Here is an 18,396-nt window from a genome sequence, read left to right as displayed (position 1 = left end):
CAGAAGGGTTGGAGGCTCTGGAGTCACATGCCTCTCTGGCTGCTAGGTGGAGAATGGACTAAAATGGAGCAAGAGTGGGGCAGCAGGAGCAACTCAGAGCTGTTGCTACGACCCTGATGAGAGTCAAGGGTAGCCTAAAGAGGTGGGTGGGCTGGAGAGACACTAAGGAGGTAGAATTAGAGGCACGTGAAATATCCGAGGCTTCATGGGCAAGGAGGCCCTACTGGAGACAGATCCATCAGGGTTCCACCGCCTGATGCCATGAGGAGTGGAATAAGCAAACTGCCTCCCCTCTTCTGTCTCCTGCTTAGCAAGCAACCTCCCGATCATAATCTGGCTTCCCACGGTGCTCTGCCGACGGGAGAGACTGCGCTGCTGGGGCTGAGGGGAGGACTTCAGTCTTGCCCTAAATCGGCCAATTGGCATTCTGGTGGTAGATTCCACTTTCTGTGAGCCGGAGCAAGGGGAGCCCACCTCCAAGACACGGAGCAGCTCTGGGTGTGCCAACAAATCCTTCCTGAGCTTGCAGGGCTGCAGGCCTGATGCAGGAGGTGGCTGGTGCATCCCAGATACAATGTCACCTTCTGGGGTTCCTGGTGGGTGGGCAGTAAGCTCCTCCCGAGGATGCCCTGTTAGAGCTGAGGGCATCTCTTTTTATAAATATCCATAGGTCTAATATCTGGGAGTGCTTGTGGGCTGCGTGTGCTCCATCCTATGATGGGAGATGCAGAACCACGTGCCACTCAAGAATGGGGTTGACAAGAACAGGGAACAAAGAGCAGCCATGGGGATGGCATTTGCATCATTTAACATTTGATATGAAAAGAATCATTTCGGTGGCATTAAATGTTCTCTCTGGCATTATTCTCTGTTAGAAAACAGTCTCCATGGTGGTGCTGATGCCATCTTGACACTTCACTTCCTTGTCATCAAAACGGTTTTCTGCACCAACTCAAGCATGGCAGAAAATTTCAAAGGCCTTAATAGAAGTTTTCCAACCACATCTCCATGGAGCAGTTGGAAAATGTCTCCAATTATGCAAGCTTTTTGTAAAATGTCTCAAAAACACAGAAGGGCCTATTGTACTTTTCACAAGTAAATGTGAACACATTTAATGCTCAAAAATGAAAAGAAGAGTGTTGGGATTTTTTTTTTAAATGAATGCTTGCTACTGGATCAGGCCACCCCCTTCTCCCTATCCCCTAACAAATAAATGAATATATTTAAATTTTAGAAGAGTGTGATGAAGTACACTCTGGAAAGATCTGGAGGGAGGCATTAGGACCAAAAAAAGAGACACAACAGTTGTCAAAATTGGAATCCTGTCAAGGCACTGGTAACTCAGGGAATTGGCTGAGAACATACCGTTTTTTCAAGAAAGGAATACTGCAGGTGCTACCAGGAGGAGAAACGAGGTGTGTGGTAGCCTAGGGGCTGTTTTAATGACTTACAGGTGTCGTCTCATTTAATCCTCACAACCATCCTATACAAGAGCTACTTCAGCTAATCCTTCTCTACAGATGAGGAAACTGAGGCTTGGAAGGGCTAGGCAGCTTGGCCAAGGCCACACAGCCAGTGAGTGGCAGAGCTGGGATCAGAACCCAGGCTGTCCAAAGCCCCATTGTCTCTCCCCTTTGCCAGGCTGAAAAGGGGCAGAAGGATCTAGAAACCTCCTCTCCAGACCACCCTTCCACCCAGACACCCGGGGTCACGGGCCACTACCTGCTTTGGAGAGCTTGTCTACCATCTCCTTCCGAACAGGCTTGCTGAGGTTGAAGTAGTCGTCATCCTCATCGATGCTTTCAAGGAACAGTGGGATGTGCTGGAAGACGATGGCGTGCTGGCACTTCCGCTGCCCTGCGATGCTCAGCTGCTGGTCCAGCCACTGGTCCTGGGCCTGCTTCAAGGCAGGGCACCTGGAGGCATCGTACAAGAACTGGGAGTTGAGGACAAGGAACAGGACGCCCCCGACCCAGAAGCTGAAATAGTCATCTCCCCAAGTCTGCTGGAACTCCTCGATGGTCTCTGGGGTGGGCACGTTGCCCACATCGTGGTTGCCACTGACGAAGACCAGTGGGATCTCACTGTCCACATCCCTGAGCACCCGCTGCAGGTCCTCCGTCTGCTCCTTCCGCCAGGGCATCCCTGGAAAAGCAAGGGTCATGTCCTCAAATGGCCAAGACTGTTTATGCATTTACCAACACACAATAAGAAAGAATAATCTAGAAATCCACTCACCCAGGCCAATGGAAACTGCAAAAAGTAGTCATATGTTAAAAGCAAATCAACAAGTGAGGTGGGAACCTCTGAGTTGAACTGTCTTTCCCTCAGGATGCCTTGGAAATTAATGTCTAAGTGGACATGTGACCCAACACTGCTGACTGAGTAATGGTGTAGAGTCATTCTAATACTAAATATTAGTGAAGCTTAATTCTATCTTTTATTTAGATGAAAAATAAATATAAACAGTTGTAACTTTTCTGCCCTATCTCAGTGGGTCATCATGAGCATCCCTGTGGTGTGTGGACCTAGCTTTGTACACTAGCCCCAAACTGATGGCTACTGAAGGTTTTCTTACCATACACATGGCCATGCAGACTGCGCGAATACCCTTACAGGAAAAATTTTTAGAACCCACATGGCCAAATCAATTGGCACGTGCATCTTGCCAAATCCCCACCATATGGGGGAAGAGGCATTTTATATTCCACTAGTGTGTAAGAGAACCAGGCACCAATGTCTTAACATTAAGTGCGTTCCCCCTGGCACAAGGGATTTACTAGGAAGATGATTATTTGGACAAAGAGCTGTAAAGTATGTGGGGACTCTCTTCCTTCAGATTCCTGGCTTCCATACTCTCTGTAATAATGTACTAAAACATAAATCGGGGGCTGGCCCCATGGCCCAGTGGTTGGGTTCACGCGCTCTGCTCTGGCCCAGGGTTTTGCCGGTTTGGATCCTGGCCGCGGACATGGCACCGCTCATCAGGCCATGCTGAGGCGGCGTCCCACATAGCACAACCAGAGACACTCACAACTAGAATATACAACCATGTACTGGGGGACTTTGGGGAGAAGAGGAAGGGGGAAAAAAAGATTGGCAACAGATGTTAGCTCAGGTGCCAATCTTTAACAACAGTAATTAATAATAGATTTTGAAATGACCAATTCAATTCCAGATCTGTTTTTTTGAGCCCCTCTATGCTAATTTATTCATCAAATGTTTACTGAAGCAGTAACTATGTGTAAGGCACTGATTTAGTTACTGCAGCGAACTATGAGCCAGAGACACGGATCCTTCCCTCCAAACTTGGGAGTCAGATAATTTGCCAAGGAAATTATAGATGCACACCCATCTGTATCAGATGTTCTTAAGCGTTACTGAGAAAAGCAAAGCAGGGAAGGGACATAATTCCTGCACCATGTCCGTCCTGAGGAATATGCTCAGCTTCATGCAAAGACAGCCTAAGAAAAAGAGCAGCCAACTTCCCCCGGGAAAAGGAAAACTCACCTGAAAAAGCTTTCCATAAGCAGATGACAATTCTACCCGACATTCCATTTCCATCATGAATTAAAAAGAAAGCAAAGAAGTCTTTACAAGGCAATTACGGCTAAGAAAGAAGACCACGAAGCAGAAATAAAGGAATTCAGTCTAGATGGTCATTAAAAATAGGCAGATGTGAAATAGGAACTGTTAGAACTAAGGAAAGAAATAGAAGGAAAAGACAAAACCATTTCAGAAATTGCGACTACAAATTAGCAGGAGCGAGATTTCCTTTATAACCAAGTATACGCCAGTTTTTCTAAATATCCCATGTGAGCTTGTAAAGAATGCGTGTTCTCTGATTGTTGAATATGGAGTTCCTCATATTTCCACTCAATCAAGCCTGTTAACGGTATGATTCAATCTCCTACGTCATTATTCTTTGCTTTTGGCCTACTGATCTCTATCAGTTTCTGAAAGACTTGGTTAAGTTGCCATTGTAACTGTGGATCAATCCATTTCTCCTTGTAATTCTGCCAAGTTTCATGTTCACTTCAACTACATTGTCAGATGCATAAGAGTTCAGAATTTCCATATCTCACTGAAATATTTTATATTTAATCCTAGTAAAATAAAAATAGAAAGAGAGAACTCTATAATGATGCTATGGAAAGATCTTTAATATATATTAAGAAGGTAAGAGGTGGAGGAGTAAAAAAATCACATATGAATTAAAAAAGGGCTTATACAGATTCATATAGTTATGGATAAACTTCTCTAAAGATATAAAGAAAACATTAACTCTGGTTAAATCTGGGAAGCAGGAGTAGGAAGTGAAGGAAACTTCCATATTTGGTTCAAAACCCTTTAAAACTACTTTTTAAAAGTTCCTTCCTTCCTTTCTTCCTCCCTTTTCCCAAGCTTATCTGTTACCTTCATTTCAAAAAAAAAAAAGTTTTAAAAAAAGTGCCTTTAGCCCCAACATCCTACAGTTTAAAGAAGAGTCAGGGGAAGGCAGTCAGGCAGCTGCATTTCCAGCTGATCCCAATCTCTGGGATGCACGGAATTTGCTTGGGAAAGGCTGGCACCCCCACAGGAGCTCAGGTGGGGAGAGAAGCAGGGCCCGCCTGGCACTAGGGACAGGAGCCTCTGCCTTGCGGTGCGAGGAGTGTGCCGACAGGCAGCATCTGCCCCTCGCTGGGCTGGGCTGGCTCTGGGGCTCTTGTTTCTTTAGCTGATCCCGGACTGTGGGCATCTGTGTTGACTTACATAATCCCCTCCAAGACCCCGCTGGCCGATTCTTTTCCCTGTAAATAGACTGCGCGTTTAGGACGAATCCTTTATGGCCCTGAACACAATAAACCTTCTCAAAGGCACTCTGTGAACCAGGCTAATTCATCACTACTTCCCTTATCCAGTTTTCTAAAAGACCCCAAAGCCACCCCCAGGATTCCCTTCTTCCCATTCATGCTGACTTAGGGATTTTCTGATACTCAGTAACGGCCAGTTTCACCCAGCACTTACTAGGGGCCAGGCAGCGTTCTGAGCGCTGCCATGTCTTAACTCAGTTTGACAACCAGTCGGGGATTTGAACTTGGTGTTCCAACCAGAGTGCTGCCTCTCCTTACAATGTCGTGGTCAAAAACTAGGGTCCTAGCTTCTGGGGTGACTCCTCTCAACCACGCTGATCCACAGGACGAGGACTTTATAACACACTGGGGTGCAGTGTATTTTCAAAGGGCATTTCATCACGAGCCTCACATACTGAGGCAGACCTAGGGGATGTTCGAGCAGCTGATGACCACACACAGACAAGTTAAAAATGAGCCCCTCCAAAAAAGGTTCAGTCAAAACTTGCAAAGGAGACTTTGTCTACAAAGCGATCTACAGTGAAGAGCTGTGAACTACACAGAGCAATGACATGTTTGTTTCCAAGCTTCAGAGGGATGCTACTTGTGGGGAAATCACCAATATCTTCTAATAACCTGTTAAAAAACACGAAGCCCATCTTCCCTGGATCCCCTCAATCAAAGATGAGCCTTTCTCATGCAGCTTTTCCAGAACTTTCTTTTCTCCTCATGTGGAGGCATGGTGTGGATGTGGGGTCCATGACACCCGGGGCTTGGTCCTTGGCTCTTGTCCCTTATAAGCCGTGTGGCCTGGGGCGAGTCATTTGGTTCCTCTGAGCCTTGCTCTCATCATGTGTGAAATGTGGATGATAATCCCCAGACCTCAGAGGGCGGCTGTGAGTACTTATACCAAGATAATGATTCCCAGAGTTTGGTACAAGTAAGTCTGCAAAAAGGTTAGCTGTCTTCCCTCTACCCCTATGCTCGAATGTAACCAATTCTTCCTTTTCTATCAGTGACCCACAGTATGCATATTGCAATCAATAAATCATTTCCCAAGGAATGAGAACATTCCCCAGGGATATAAATAATTTTTAGGTGAGAATTTAGAAGAGAAGGAGTAAATTCTGCAAAAAGCCAAGTTTAATAAAAACATGCGCATTATGTTCAACAAGCTCTCATTTGTGTATATCAAAATTTCTTTAGGGTCAGAATGTCAATAACACCTTAGCGTTAACATAGCTCATAGCACATCTTAGCACAGCTTCCTAAAAGTCATAATACTGAAGCAAATACTTTGTCAAATACTCAAAGCCCAAAGCCAAACCTCACTAGCATCAGGAATAGAAACAATGGAAACCTAGCCAAGGGTGGAGCTTCCAAGAGCTTCTTATGTATCAAGCCGGGCTTTGTGCTTCACAGGAAGGGAGGCAGGAAGGGAGGGAACAGACCTTGGCTAAGGAAGAAAAATTACAAGACAAGACTCAAAGGAGGGAAAGAGAAGGATTGATCTGGGTGGGTCTTCAAGGCAGATGAGGGGCATCTGCTGAGGATGGGTACCAAGAGAACAGGGACCCCGATGTCAGCACACGCAGGCCGCCTACTGAGGAGAGCTCTGGACGGGACGCACAGGAGTATAGGAAGCTGTGATGTGTTTAAAGAATTTTTAAAAAAAATTTTTAATTGCAATAAGTTAAAATAAAACCAGGAAGTAAAACACTTTATAAGGATAATTACAAAGTACTTACTTCTATCATTCATGGACTTTGAATTTTTAACATGATGTGATACCATGAAATGTGTAACTTATTACTGTCAATATTCATTAAGGCAGAGATTATTATCTTGTTGTTTTCAGAATAGCCTTAAAATACATTAATAAAATCTCCTAGCAAACTTGGAAGAGAAATAAACATCTTTGACCTGACAAAGGCCATCTACAAAAGGCCTACAGCTAACATCATACTTAATGGTGAAAGACTGCATGCTTTCCCTCTAGGACTGGGAACAGGCAAGGATGTTTTCTCTACTACTTCTCTTCAACGTCACACTGGAAGTCCTGGCCAGTGCAATAAAGCAAGAAAAAAGAAATAAAAAGCATATAGATTGGAAAAGAAGAAATAAAACTGCCTATTCTCAGAAGACATGACTTTGTCCACAGAAAGCCCTAAAGAATCTATAAAGGAAAAAGGCTTCTAGATCTAATGAGGGGACTGGTTTAATTGCTGGATGCAAGGTCAATATATAAAAATCAATTGTATTTCTATATACTACCAGTGAAGAACTGGAGATGCAAATAGAAGGACTTGAGAGATATTTAGGAGGCAGAACAATAGGAATCCTTGTTGTATTGGTTACAAGAAGGAAAAGCACTCAAATATAATTCCCAGACATCTGAGCAAATGGGAGGTTAGTAATGTCATTCATTGACATGGAAAAGAATGGGGAAGAAATAGATTAGAGGTAAAAATCAAAAGCTCTTTTTCAATATAAAATTTGATGTATTGGTACAGTCAACAAAAGAAAAAATAGACAAATTAAAAACTTTTGTCCATCAAAAGACATTACGAACAGAGTAAAAAGGCAAATCCACAGAACAGAAGAAAATATCTGCAGATCATGTATCAGATACGGCATTAATACCTGGAATATAGAGAGAACTCCTAAGATTCAACACCAACAAACAGCCCGATACAAAAGTGGTCAGAGGACTTGAAATGACATTTCTCCAAAGAGGATATACAAATGGCCAAAAAACCCATGAAGAGACTCTCAACATCACTAGTCAGCAGGGAAATGCAAATTAAAACCACAATGAGATACCACCTCATACTCATTAGAATGGCTACAATTTAAAAAAAAAGAAGCAGAAACTAATAGGTGTTGAGAAGGCTGTGGAGTAACTGGAAAACTCGTGCACTGTTTGTGGACATATAAAATGGTACACCTACTGCGGAAAACAGTATAATGGTTTCTCAAAAAATTAAAAATAGAATCACCATATGATCCAGCAATTTCACTTTGGGTATATACTCAAAAGAACTGAAAGTGGGGTCTTGAAGACATATCTGTATACCCATGTTCACAGCAGCATTATTCACAATAGCTAAAATGTGGAGGCAACCGAAGTGTCCATCAATGAATGAATGGATAAGCAAAATGTGGTATATACACACAATGGGATATTACTCCACTTTAAAAAGGAAGGAAATTCTAACATATGTTACAACATGTGGAATCTTGAGGACACTATGCTAAGGACAATTTGCCAGTCACAAAAAGACAAATACTATATGATTCTACTTATGTGTTGGGGTTGGCACTTCAAGTGGAAGCACAGGTGGGCTCTGATTCAGAGGACGTGAGATTGCCCTTTTGAGGGGTGTCCTTTGGGCACACTACCCTCTGAGGCTCAGTTCTCTAGCCCTTAAAATGGAAACTGTCTCACCTCCTTGATGGAGATGCTGTAAGATCAATGAGATCATGCATTTAGGTGCCCAGTGGGCAACATGTGCTCAGCTTCTTTTCCCTTCACCCTAACCCTCTCCCACCCCACTCCGCCCAGGGAAAAGGCAGAGGAAGGGAGCAGCTAGACCGTAGGCCATCTCAGATCTCCCTGTATTCTCCTCATTCTCAGGGAGCTCGGCTCTCAGTGCTGCTGCTGCCCTGGGCTGTACTGGAAAAACAGCACAGACGTGCGTGCTGACACCCCAGCACATGGGTAGGGAGAATATCCAGCTCACCTCTACCTGGCAATTTGCTTGTGATATTTGGAGGCCACAATCCACTGCAGAAAGATGGACAAACTGATGAAACGTCACTAAGCCACCAGTACTAAGGGTAAAACACACCAAAGACAAGAATTTCCGATGCCAGCCCTAAGAGGTCTCTGGAAACACAGTCAGTGGTGTGTGTTTTCACTGGAAGGTTGGAAACAGAACAGTCAAGTCAGGGCATCTCCTAAACAGTTAAGATCATAAATTACAACTCCTTTCAGGGGGCAATTAGGAAAGGTCAATTTAAAATTTAATAAACTCATTATATCGAGTGGCCTGGCAATTCTATTTATAGGAATTTATCCTAAAGAAATACACACAAATGTGTAAAACATAGCTGTTCACTGTAGCATTAATTGAGAAGATATGACCATCTGAAATGGCTTAAAAGTTCATCATTAGAGAAATGATGGTGTGTCTTTACTATGGAATAAAAAACAGGTAAGAATGTATAATATAAATATACATTTATGTATAAATATGTATTATAAATATACAATAAACAGGCAAGTAAATATTTACTGCTAAGGCTTGGGGAGCTGGGTTTTCTGGGGCAAGCTAAGTGAAAACAAGAAGTTATAAGAGCTAGTATGTATAGTTCTGTTGAAAACAGACCAGCAAGTTAGTATATTCAGAGATAAAATTTCCAGAAAACTATGGACAAACTAGTAATAGTAATTATCTGTGGAGGAATGGAATGACAGAAAACATTTCAATTTCCTGCCAAGTTTGAATTTTTATAATGAGTATGAATTACTTTTATAATCAGGAAAACAAGACATTTAAGAAATCAAAAATGCACTAAAATTAGATCTTGTTAGGTAAATAAGGATACATATAATTTTAATAGGAACAGATATAAAACAAATGACAAGGCCAATGCATAAGTTAAGTTCTCCACTCTCAGAAAGAAAGAAAATGGAGAAAAGAAAAGATAGAACCAGAAAGGCGTTTTTAAAAAATTCTTTTATCATTTCCTATAACTAGAATCATAAATATGTGGTCTTTTGTGAGTAACTTCAAGGTTCATCCATATGGCAGCCTCTATCAGTACTCCACTCCTTTGTTCCTGAATGGTATTCTATTGTACAGATATAGCACATTTTCTTTATCCATTCATTGGGTGATGGGCATTCGGGTCGTGTCTACTTTTTGGCTATTATGAATAACGCTGCTATAAACAGCCACATACAAGGTTTTGTACGGATGCATGTTTTCATTTCTCCTGGGTATGTACCTAGCAGTGAAATTGCTGGGTCACATGGTAACTGTATGTTTAATTGTTTAAGGAACTGCCAGACTGTCTCCCAAGGCACCATGTTACATTCCTACCAGCAACATATGAGGGTCCCAACGTTTCCACATCCTTGACAATACCTGTCATTTTCCATCTTTTTGATTATAGCCATCCTAGTGGACACACAGTGGTATCTCGCTGTGGTTTTCATTTGCATGTACGTAATGACTAAGGATGTTAAGCATCTCTTTAAGAGCTTATTGGCCATTTGCCTACTTTAGAGAAATGTTTTGCCCACTTTCAAATTAGGTTATTTGCTTTTCATTCCTGAGTTGTAAGAGCTCTTTATATATTATGGATACTAGTCCTTTATCAGACATATGATTTGCAAATATTCTCTCCCGTTCCCTGAGTGGTCTTCTCACTTTCTTTGTAACGTCCTTTGAAGCACAGAAGTTTTCAAGTTTGATAAAGTCTAACTCATCTACTTTCTCTTTTGTCACTTGTGCTTTCAGTATTAGATCTAAGAAACCAGTGTCTAATCCAAGGTCATCAAGATGTGTGCCTATGCTTTCTTCTAAGAGTTTTATACTTTTAGCTTTTATTTGGTCTTTGATACATTTTGAGATAAGTTTTGTATATGGTGTGAGGTAGGGGGCCAAATCCAGTCTTTTGCAAGTGGATATCCAGTGGTTCCTGTACCATTTGTTGTAAAGACTATCCTTTCCCCATTGAATTGTCTTGGCAACCTTGTTAGAAATCAACTGACCATAAATGTGAGGGTTTATTCTGGACTCTCAATTCTATTCCATTGATCTATATGTCTATCCTTATGCCAGTACCATACCGTTTTGATTACTGTGGCTTTCTAGTAAGTTTAAAATCAGGAAGTGTGAGTCCTCCAATTTTGTTCTTCTTTTTCAAGGTTGTTCTGGCTGTTCTGGGTCCTCTGAACTTCCCTACAAATTTTAGGAACAGCTTGTGGTAAGTGGGAGTCAAGGAGAACTAAGACCACAGTTTACCACTCAAGAAGTTAATAGCTTTTTAGGAAAGCTTATTTGGGATTCTGTCACTGCAGACACACTCACAATCATGCTGGCTGTTCTGCGACTGGACTGTAACCCAGCAGGGGTGGCCCATGTCCCGAGACTGAAGGTGACGTGTACTTCTGAAAATAATGTCCTGACCACCTGTGTGCCAGCACTGCACAGGCAAGGGAGGCAGTGAGGATGTGGGAGCCCGCACGTGTTCCGAGAAGTATGTCATGTTAGGAGGACTGCGTCCTCAGGAGGATTCATCTGCCGAAGGAAGATGAGATGGCTTAGAGGGAGGTGAATGAGGGGACAGGCGCTGGCAGAGAGGCGATTTTACAGTTTTTAGCCAAGAGGTAATAAGGACTGGAACAGGGCTGTGATAATAGGAATGGAAAGGAAGGAGACCATCTAAATACTTGCAAACTTTATCCTGTTTGAATAAGAAAACAGAGAAGAGAAAAATATGCACATGCTTTGTCATTGTCTGAATTGTTACTGTTGGCCAAAGTCCTCCATAAATTATTTTCCCCCCAAAGTGATCATCTCTCTGATATTTATCTTCTTTAGAGCCATCTTTGGTACTACTATAAGGCGTGCACATACATAATGATAGAATATTCAATAACAAAATGCTACTGGGCACTGGGTACATGCAAGACATTGCCCAAGGCTAATGCTGACAAGAGACAATGCAATGTTCATGGACAAAGAAGTTCCGGGAAATTATAAGCAGATTCACCTCTGATACTGGCAAGTCCCCTAAGAGGAACGAATGAGCACGATGCATTTCTGTCTAGAGCTTCTAGGGTGTCAGATGCATGAAAAGGTCTTATTTAGAATGATTGCCTCTTTTTACTTTAAGATTCCATTTTAAATCTGAACTTGGGCACCAGCGGCTATGCCCCTAAATCTCTGGTTCCATTTGAGATTTTAAATATACAACCTAATAAAAAGTTAATGGGAGTTTCACAGTTAAACTCTAAATACAGTCACTGCTCTTTCAAAGCCAGAGGCGAAATCTAAAAAGCCCCAGTCACCACAGGGTTAAAAGAACAGAAATTATTTGTCTTCAGCTAGGCATTTAATCAACACATACCTGCTGTCCTACTGTGTGCCAGATCGTGGCCACACCAGCATAAGTAAGATGTTATCTTTGTTCTCATGGAGCTCAAAGTCCAGAGGGGGCCCAGACATGGAAACAGGCGATGACCACATGGCATTGCACGAGTTATGAAGTTATGTGATGGCAGCACTAGCCCTGCGGAAGCACAAGGTGGGAATAACCAACCCAGTATTACTAGGAGGTGAGAGAGCTTTCCCAGAAGAAGCAACCCTCCAACTGAGCATCAAAAGGCTTAGGAAGAACTAGGGCCTGCTGAAGACAGAAAGGAGCTTTCCTAGGCAAAGGGAATGGCAGGGGAAGGCAGAGAGGTCAGAAAGAGAACCCGGCACCTTTTGGGAAGTGGGGCCGGAAGAGAGTATGTACCAGAGTAATGAAAAGAGCTTAGATTTGGGGAGTGTCTATTATGTACTATTACGAGTTTCTACGTTGAGATGCAAGACTATGATTTCAGGTTCAATCTCTTTTAAACAATTAGTCAGCTTGACCATGTTTTTCTTGATGTGTTTCCCATCCAACTGGCAACAATCAAGAAGTGTTGATAATACAGTTTGTTGGTGACAGCATGGGGAAATGGGTCCCCTCTTGTAGTGTTGGCTGGAGTGTAAATGATTTCCTTTATTCACATTTGAAAACCCACATACACTTTGACCCCAATTGTTGGAATTTTTCCAACAATACGTGCAAAAGCCTAATGTAGAAACAAGAATTTTTTGTTGCTGTCTGTTTGTAAGAGCATAGTAGGGCAGGGTTGGGAGTAGGATGAGGAGGGTGAGTGCAAAATTTAAGATGGCACTCACTCTCAGGTTTGTGCAAGTGCTGGCTCTGCATTTGTACAACCCTGAGAGCAAGTGCCTCCTTAAATTCTGCCCCCTAGATGCCTCCCTCACTTCACCCTACCCCTGGTCCTGTAGCATATCATGACAGACAACCTAATGAACACACAGAGGAGACTGGGTAAATAAATGATCATCTATCCATACACTGAAACACTATGCAGCCACAAAAAGTGAGGTGGACTGTCTCTAGGAAGGGAAAAAGCAAGATCAATATATTGTGCATCATTTGTTACCTTTTATGTAGAAAAGAGAAGAAATATACATGCACATGTGCATACACTATCTCTGGAAGGATGTCTTAAAAACTGGTATTATGTGCTGCCTCTAGGGAGAGAAACTGGGCTAAGAGGGAACATTTTATACATTCTTTTGTAACTTTTGAACGTTGGTCCATATAAATAGATTCTCCATTAAAAACATAAACAAAATTATGAAAATAAAATCTAAGGAAAAAATATGCAAATATGCTTAGAAATGTATCTGGGAAAGATACACAAGAAACTGATGGTTGTCCCTGGGAGGAAAACAGGCATGTGGGGTGGGGAGACGACTGACTTACCACCACCTGCCCATATACAGGATTTGACCTTTCCCCATGTGCACATATTACCTGAAAAATTAAACACATGTAACTAACCACACGTGTGTTCATTACACATACATTACACTGTGTGCACACGCACGCACGTATGTTTTTATCAGACCACCACTAGACGTGGACAAAAGAGGATCCCAGTCAAGCCCAGACGAGAGCCCAGATGCCTTCACACAGCTCATTGTCTTCAGGGGATGAAGGTTTGCTGAGCACCTGGCATCATTTTTCTCCCCAGAGGATGGCACCCAAGAGAGACTGATCAGAGCAGTGCAGGACCGGGCCTTTCTCATTGTGGCTTTGCCCGCTGTGGAGAAGGGAGCCTCTGCCCTAAAAAACAAGAGTGTCAGATTCTCTTCCGTATTCTTCTCAGCAATACCTGAAATCAGACACCCACTGTGGCTCGGCTTCAATGCCGTAAGCCTTCCTCAAAGCGGTGTTCTGCTTCTGTGTGCTCAGCACTCTCTCCCAGGGATCTCTGTTTCGCCTAAGGAAACTTCTTTTCTGTACCTTTGCTACTAACTTGCGTTTTCGATTTTATACACGTTCTGTGCAAAGCTTCGTTCACAGCTCAACACGATTAAACAAAATGACATGTTGTTATTAGGATAAAAACGTCACGCCCAGTTTGTTCATTCTGCAGTGCAACTCTTTTGGGCGTGCTGGCTTAAAAGTAAACATCAGAATGTGTCTGGGTGGCTCTCCACGGAATATTCCGTAATCTTTCAGCAGCAATGGCAAAACCCTCGGAAGGATGAGATGAGCTCTTGGCCATGTAGCTTTTCTTAGGCTTTTAATGCACTACAATTTATTGTTTATTGAGAACCCAGGTGGGTTACTTCATTTCCAAGAACACAGGTGTCTGCGTTACTGTCGGTTTTTTTTCCAGATTAGAGATCCATCTTCTGAAGTGAAAATAACCACTGTCTTCACTTCAAGGATACCTCAACCAGAAGCGCAGGCTGAGACCGCAGAAAATTAGTGCTTACCTGCCAAGCACAAAATATCACGATAATACACATTTCTTCTTCCCCTTTGGGGGTAAAGGAGAACGGAAGCTACCGTAAAGTACTGGACAAGATAACCTGGTTACAGAAAAGACAGAACAAGAAACCAACAGTGGACCCGTGTGTCTCCTCTCCCCTGTGACCACCATCCCAGCCAGCAACACACAGTGACAGCAAAATCCCACCAGCAAACTACATCAACACCACCCACCTGAGACCTTCAGAACATGTTCTCTCCTCTGCGGAGGCTGTCTAAACAACAGACACCTCGAACGGATTTCAACACTGCTATGCACCTATTTACTATTTTAGTAAGAAGTTTTTCGTCTTGTTTTTTTCCTCAATAAAAACAAGCAAACTCTTGTCTCTGTAGCAAACAGACAAGAAAGGATGTTGCTGAGTTAAAGACAGTAAGACCTCTCTATTCCCTGGTTCCTAGAGGAACAAGGACTCAGTTAAGAAGTGATGATGACACACTCACCCACTGTCAGGCAAATGTAAATTAAATAGCGGGACGACCTTAGTAAGCAGAGAAACAGTCAGGTGATGCAACGGGCTGTTAACGGAGCTTCTACTCATGCAGGGGATCCAGAGTGGACTTCCCACTCAATACAGGCGGCAGTGACAAGAACAACAAAATCAATACGGCCTTCGAGGAGCAGTTACTTACAAACCAAATGATGTCTCCAGTGGAGGCCGGTGCTGGGAGGCAGGGGGATCAATCTGCGACGGGGAAGAACTTCCTGCCAGCAAGACTCCTGCCGGACTTTTCCAGATCCTTTCAGAGCTGCACAGTCCTCACGGCCTGCCCAGCTCTCAGGGGCTTCCTTGTTCCTGGAATTTCACACCGACGCTGCCTTCACCACGGCCCCCTGAGGCAGGGCTGTGCACTGAGGAGCAGTTTCCAGCAGCATTTTCCTTGCACAGTGAGGATGCTTGATACGTGCGGCTTTGGTCTAATGTGGGATCAGCTGAGTGCAGAAACTAACAAGAAGACATTGGGATATGCGCCAAGCACCCGTCTCTCGTCCTTCTTTCCCTGATCTCAGTAGTGGGTTCTCAGCCGGGCAGCCTCAGAATCTTTCCTTGTCAGTCCAGGCTCTCCGACAAGAAGAGAAGGTGCAGCAGCTTATCCACTCAGCCACAATCCAGCTACACACACACACACTCCCCCCACATCTTTCCTCTGTCTTCTAAAGTCTCCTTCCCTAACAGAGCTGTGGCCAGTCTGTAGGCCATTGAAGGTGTGCCTTACGGTCTGCTGCAATCTGGGAAGCTGCCATGAGCAGCAGCATCCACCTGCTATGGGCTGAATTGTTTTCCCCAAATTCATATTGAAACCTTAACTCCCAGCACCTCAGAATGTAACTGTATTTGAAGAGAGGTCTCTAATGAGGCAATTAGGTTAAAATGAGGTCTGAATTTTAGCTTAAAGTGGGCCCTAATCCACTATGACTGGTGTCCTTATGGGAAGAGGAGATCAGGACACAGACATGCACAGGGTGAGGACCACGTGAGGACACAGGGAGAAGACGAGCCAAGGAGAGAGGCCTCAGAAGAAACCAACCCTGCCGGCAACTTGATCTCAGATTTCTAGCCTCCAAAATTGTGAGACAACACACTTGTGCTGTTTAAGTCACCCAGTGCATGGCATCCTGTTACTGCAGCCCGACGGGAAAGGAACGCACTCCCCATGAGCCAGGACAGGGGGACGCGGCCTGAGCAGCTGCGCTTTCCTCACCTACAGCCTCTGCTGCTCTGGGAGAAGGAATGTTTTCTGGAAAACTCTGCCTGCTACGGCGGGAATAGGAGATGGGCTGGCAGCATGCTTCGCTCCTCCTCAGTGCTTTTCCGCCCAGGCCCCCTCCTCTGCAAAGCACCCAGCCCCTGAGGAAAAGGCACCCCCATCCACGCAGCTGCCCGACTCAGAAATCCAGGCGTGCTGCCTGATCACTGCCCTCCCCCTCAGTGCCCACGTCCAGCCCAAGACCACGTCTGGCAGGTTCCACCTCCCAAGCATTCCTCAAACCCGTCCAAGTGCGTGTCGCCTCCCCTGCTGCCACTGCAGCCCAAGTCAAATGACACTTGCCAAAGATGGGATGGTATATGTTGACCCTCCCCCACTGACACCCCGGGCTCCCGCTGGGGCCTTCTTCCTGCCCAGAGATGGCTACAGGTGGGACAAGGATGGCAGTGAGGAGTCAAAGACACCTTTTTGACTCACCAAGTGGTGGCAACTGCACTGACGGACAAGATGGCAGGCACACTCAGTGCCTGAGACGCTGCCGAGCCCCCAGGCTCTGTACGTCCCGTCCATTTACCACCCAGGCCTTTCCCCAGGAGAGCCAACCATTTGTCCTCTACTTAAATTCCTCTTTACCCATCCCTCCTGCATCACTGACCCGGCAAGACCAAGTCTCACCCTCCTTGGTTACAGCCTATGCCCAGAGGATGGTGATAACCTCCCGATGGCTTCTGGCTTCCAGAGTGCCCCTGTACAGTCAGTTCACACAGCACCGCCATGAGCTTTTGCAGCATGTCACCAGCCTGTCACACTGCTCACCTCTCCCAATCACAAACAGTTCAAAGACTAATCTTCATAGACTTCATAAACTTCAGAAACTTAATCTCATCTTCTTATACTTTATCCCATCTGACCCTCACATCACCCCTTGGATGGTGCGATGGATGGCCTTGTGGCATCTTAGGCAAGAGACACCTTCTGAAAACCCTGCCCAGTTCAAAACTTGCATATTTCAACACTACCCCTGAAACAGAATGGCGGTATTTGTTTTCCAGCTGAAGCATCCCTGCCATTTTGTAACAGCATAGAGTTCTGCATTTACCCATCACCAGCATCGCCAGCTCTAAAATAACGATTCTTGACAAATGTTGAGTTTGAAGGGATGTGTATTACTTCAAAGCTAAAGCATAAAGAGAGGGTTTGGGAGGGGGGTATCACACTGTTTTGGGTTCACATACATCAGTCCCATTGTTCATTACTGCCACTTACAGATGAGCAAAACACGGCTGACGGCAGTCACAGGGGAGGGCACGGGGAGGAGGGCTCGGAGCTGAGCAGCAGAGACCCAGGGTTCAGCCCCAGAGAACTGGCGTGGGGACTGGCTAGTTACCGGAGTTCCCAGGTGGGGAGACCTGGTGTTCTAATTCCACTCTGTGACCAAGCAGCTGCATCTTACGGGGCATCAGTTATACACATGCCCCTCACTGTCTCTCATTAGTGAGTGTTTCCATCTGCCAGGGCACCAAGGCAAGCATTTCACACATATTTCACAGGGACAACAGTCCTGTCACCATGACGCCACCTCTTACTTAACTGCGTGCCGCCTTAACTTCCCCAGGTATAAAGCAGCAACAGTAAACTTGCTGGATCTACTTTCAATTAATGGGAAAAAAACCAAAGAAACAACATAACGTGGACGGGGCGAGGTGGCCCAGACAGTGTGATGAATGAGACGGACCTGGTCCCTTTCCCCGCGAAGCTCACAAGGCTCATGCTGGAGTTGTCAGGAGGAAGGACACTTCCACCGGATGCTAAGGACCATTCTCGCAGCGCCCCTCAGGGAACCATCCACTAAGTGACAATAAAGAGCGAATAATCCCCAGTCTTCTGACAATAAACTACTTGACCCCTGGGTTTACAGCAAGTACATCCAGATGTGTGTTGAATAGAGGAGAGTTCTGGACACTGTTGAATGTATCCAGTTTAATCCTTCAGACCTGCACTCCCGATAGTGGTGACAGGGAAGATGCAGCAGCAAATCCTCTGACCAACTGTCAAGTCTGCCAAGGGTACCAGGAGGTCATTGGAGTTGTCGGGGAGATACTGGATATCAAAGCCACCTTTACTTAAGCGCTCCACTCTGATGAAGTAACATCAATTCCTCAAACAAAGATGAGGCTCTATAGTTTCTGAATTCATCATAATTCTGCACTTA

General features: G+C 44.5%; 1 protein-coding gene across 6 annotated transcripts in view; it reads right to left on the bottom strand.

Moving 5' to 3' along the window:
• The window catches only part of CPPED1 (calcineurin like phosphoesterase domain containing 1), a 103,504-nt gene that overhangs the window by 27,630 nt on the left and 57,478 nt on the right, over window positions 1-18,396 (bottom strand). For 3 of the 6 annotated variants that reach the window (XR_011524903.1, XM_008518027.2, XM_070568529.1), the window contains exon 3: window positions 1,723-2,145. The exons of 1 other annotated variant lie outside the window; for it this stretch is intronic. Coding sequence is in view for 4 of the 5 variants with exons in the window: in XM_008518027.2 (XP_008516249.2) it covers window positions 1,723-2,145 (423 nt within the window). In the remaining variant the exon portion in view is untranslated. Of the gene's footprint in view, window positions 1-1,722; window positions 2,146-11,975; window positions 12,138-18,396 lie in introns of all 6 variants that reach the window. 2 more of the 6 variants (XM_070568527.1, XM_070568528.1) reach the window with 1 other exon arrangement.

This window comes from Equus przewalskii, chromosome 12 (assembly GCF_037783145.1).
Source record: "Equus przewalskii isolate Varuska chromosome 12, EquPr2, whole genome shotgun sequence".
NCBI classification, from domain to species: Eukaryota; Metazoa; Chordata; class Mammalia; order Perissodactyla; family Equidae; genus Equus; species Equus przewalskii.
The sequence above is the reverse complement of the archived record's forward strand: the minus strand, read 5'-3'. Positions and strand labels throughout refer to the sequence as shown.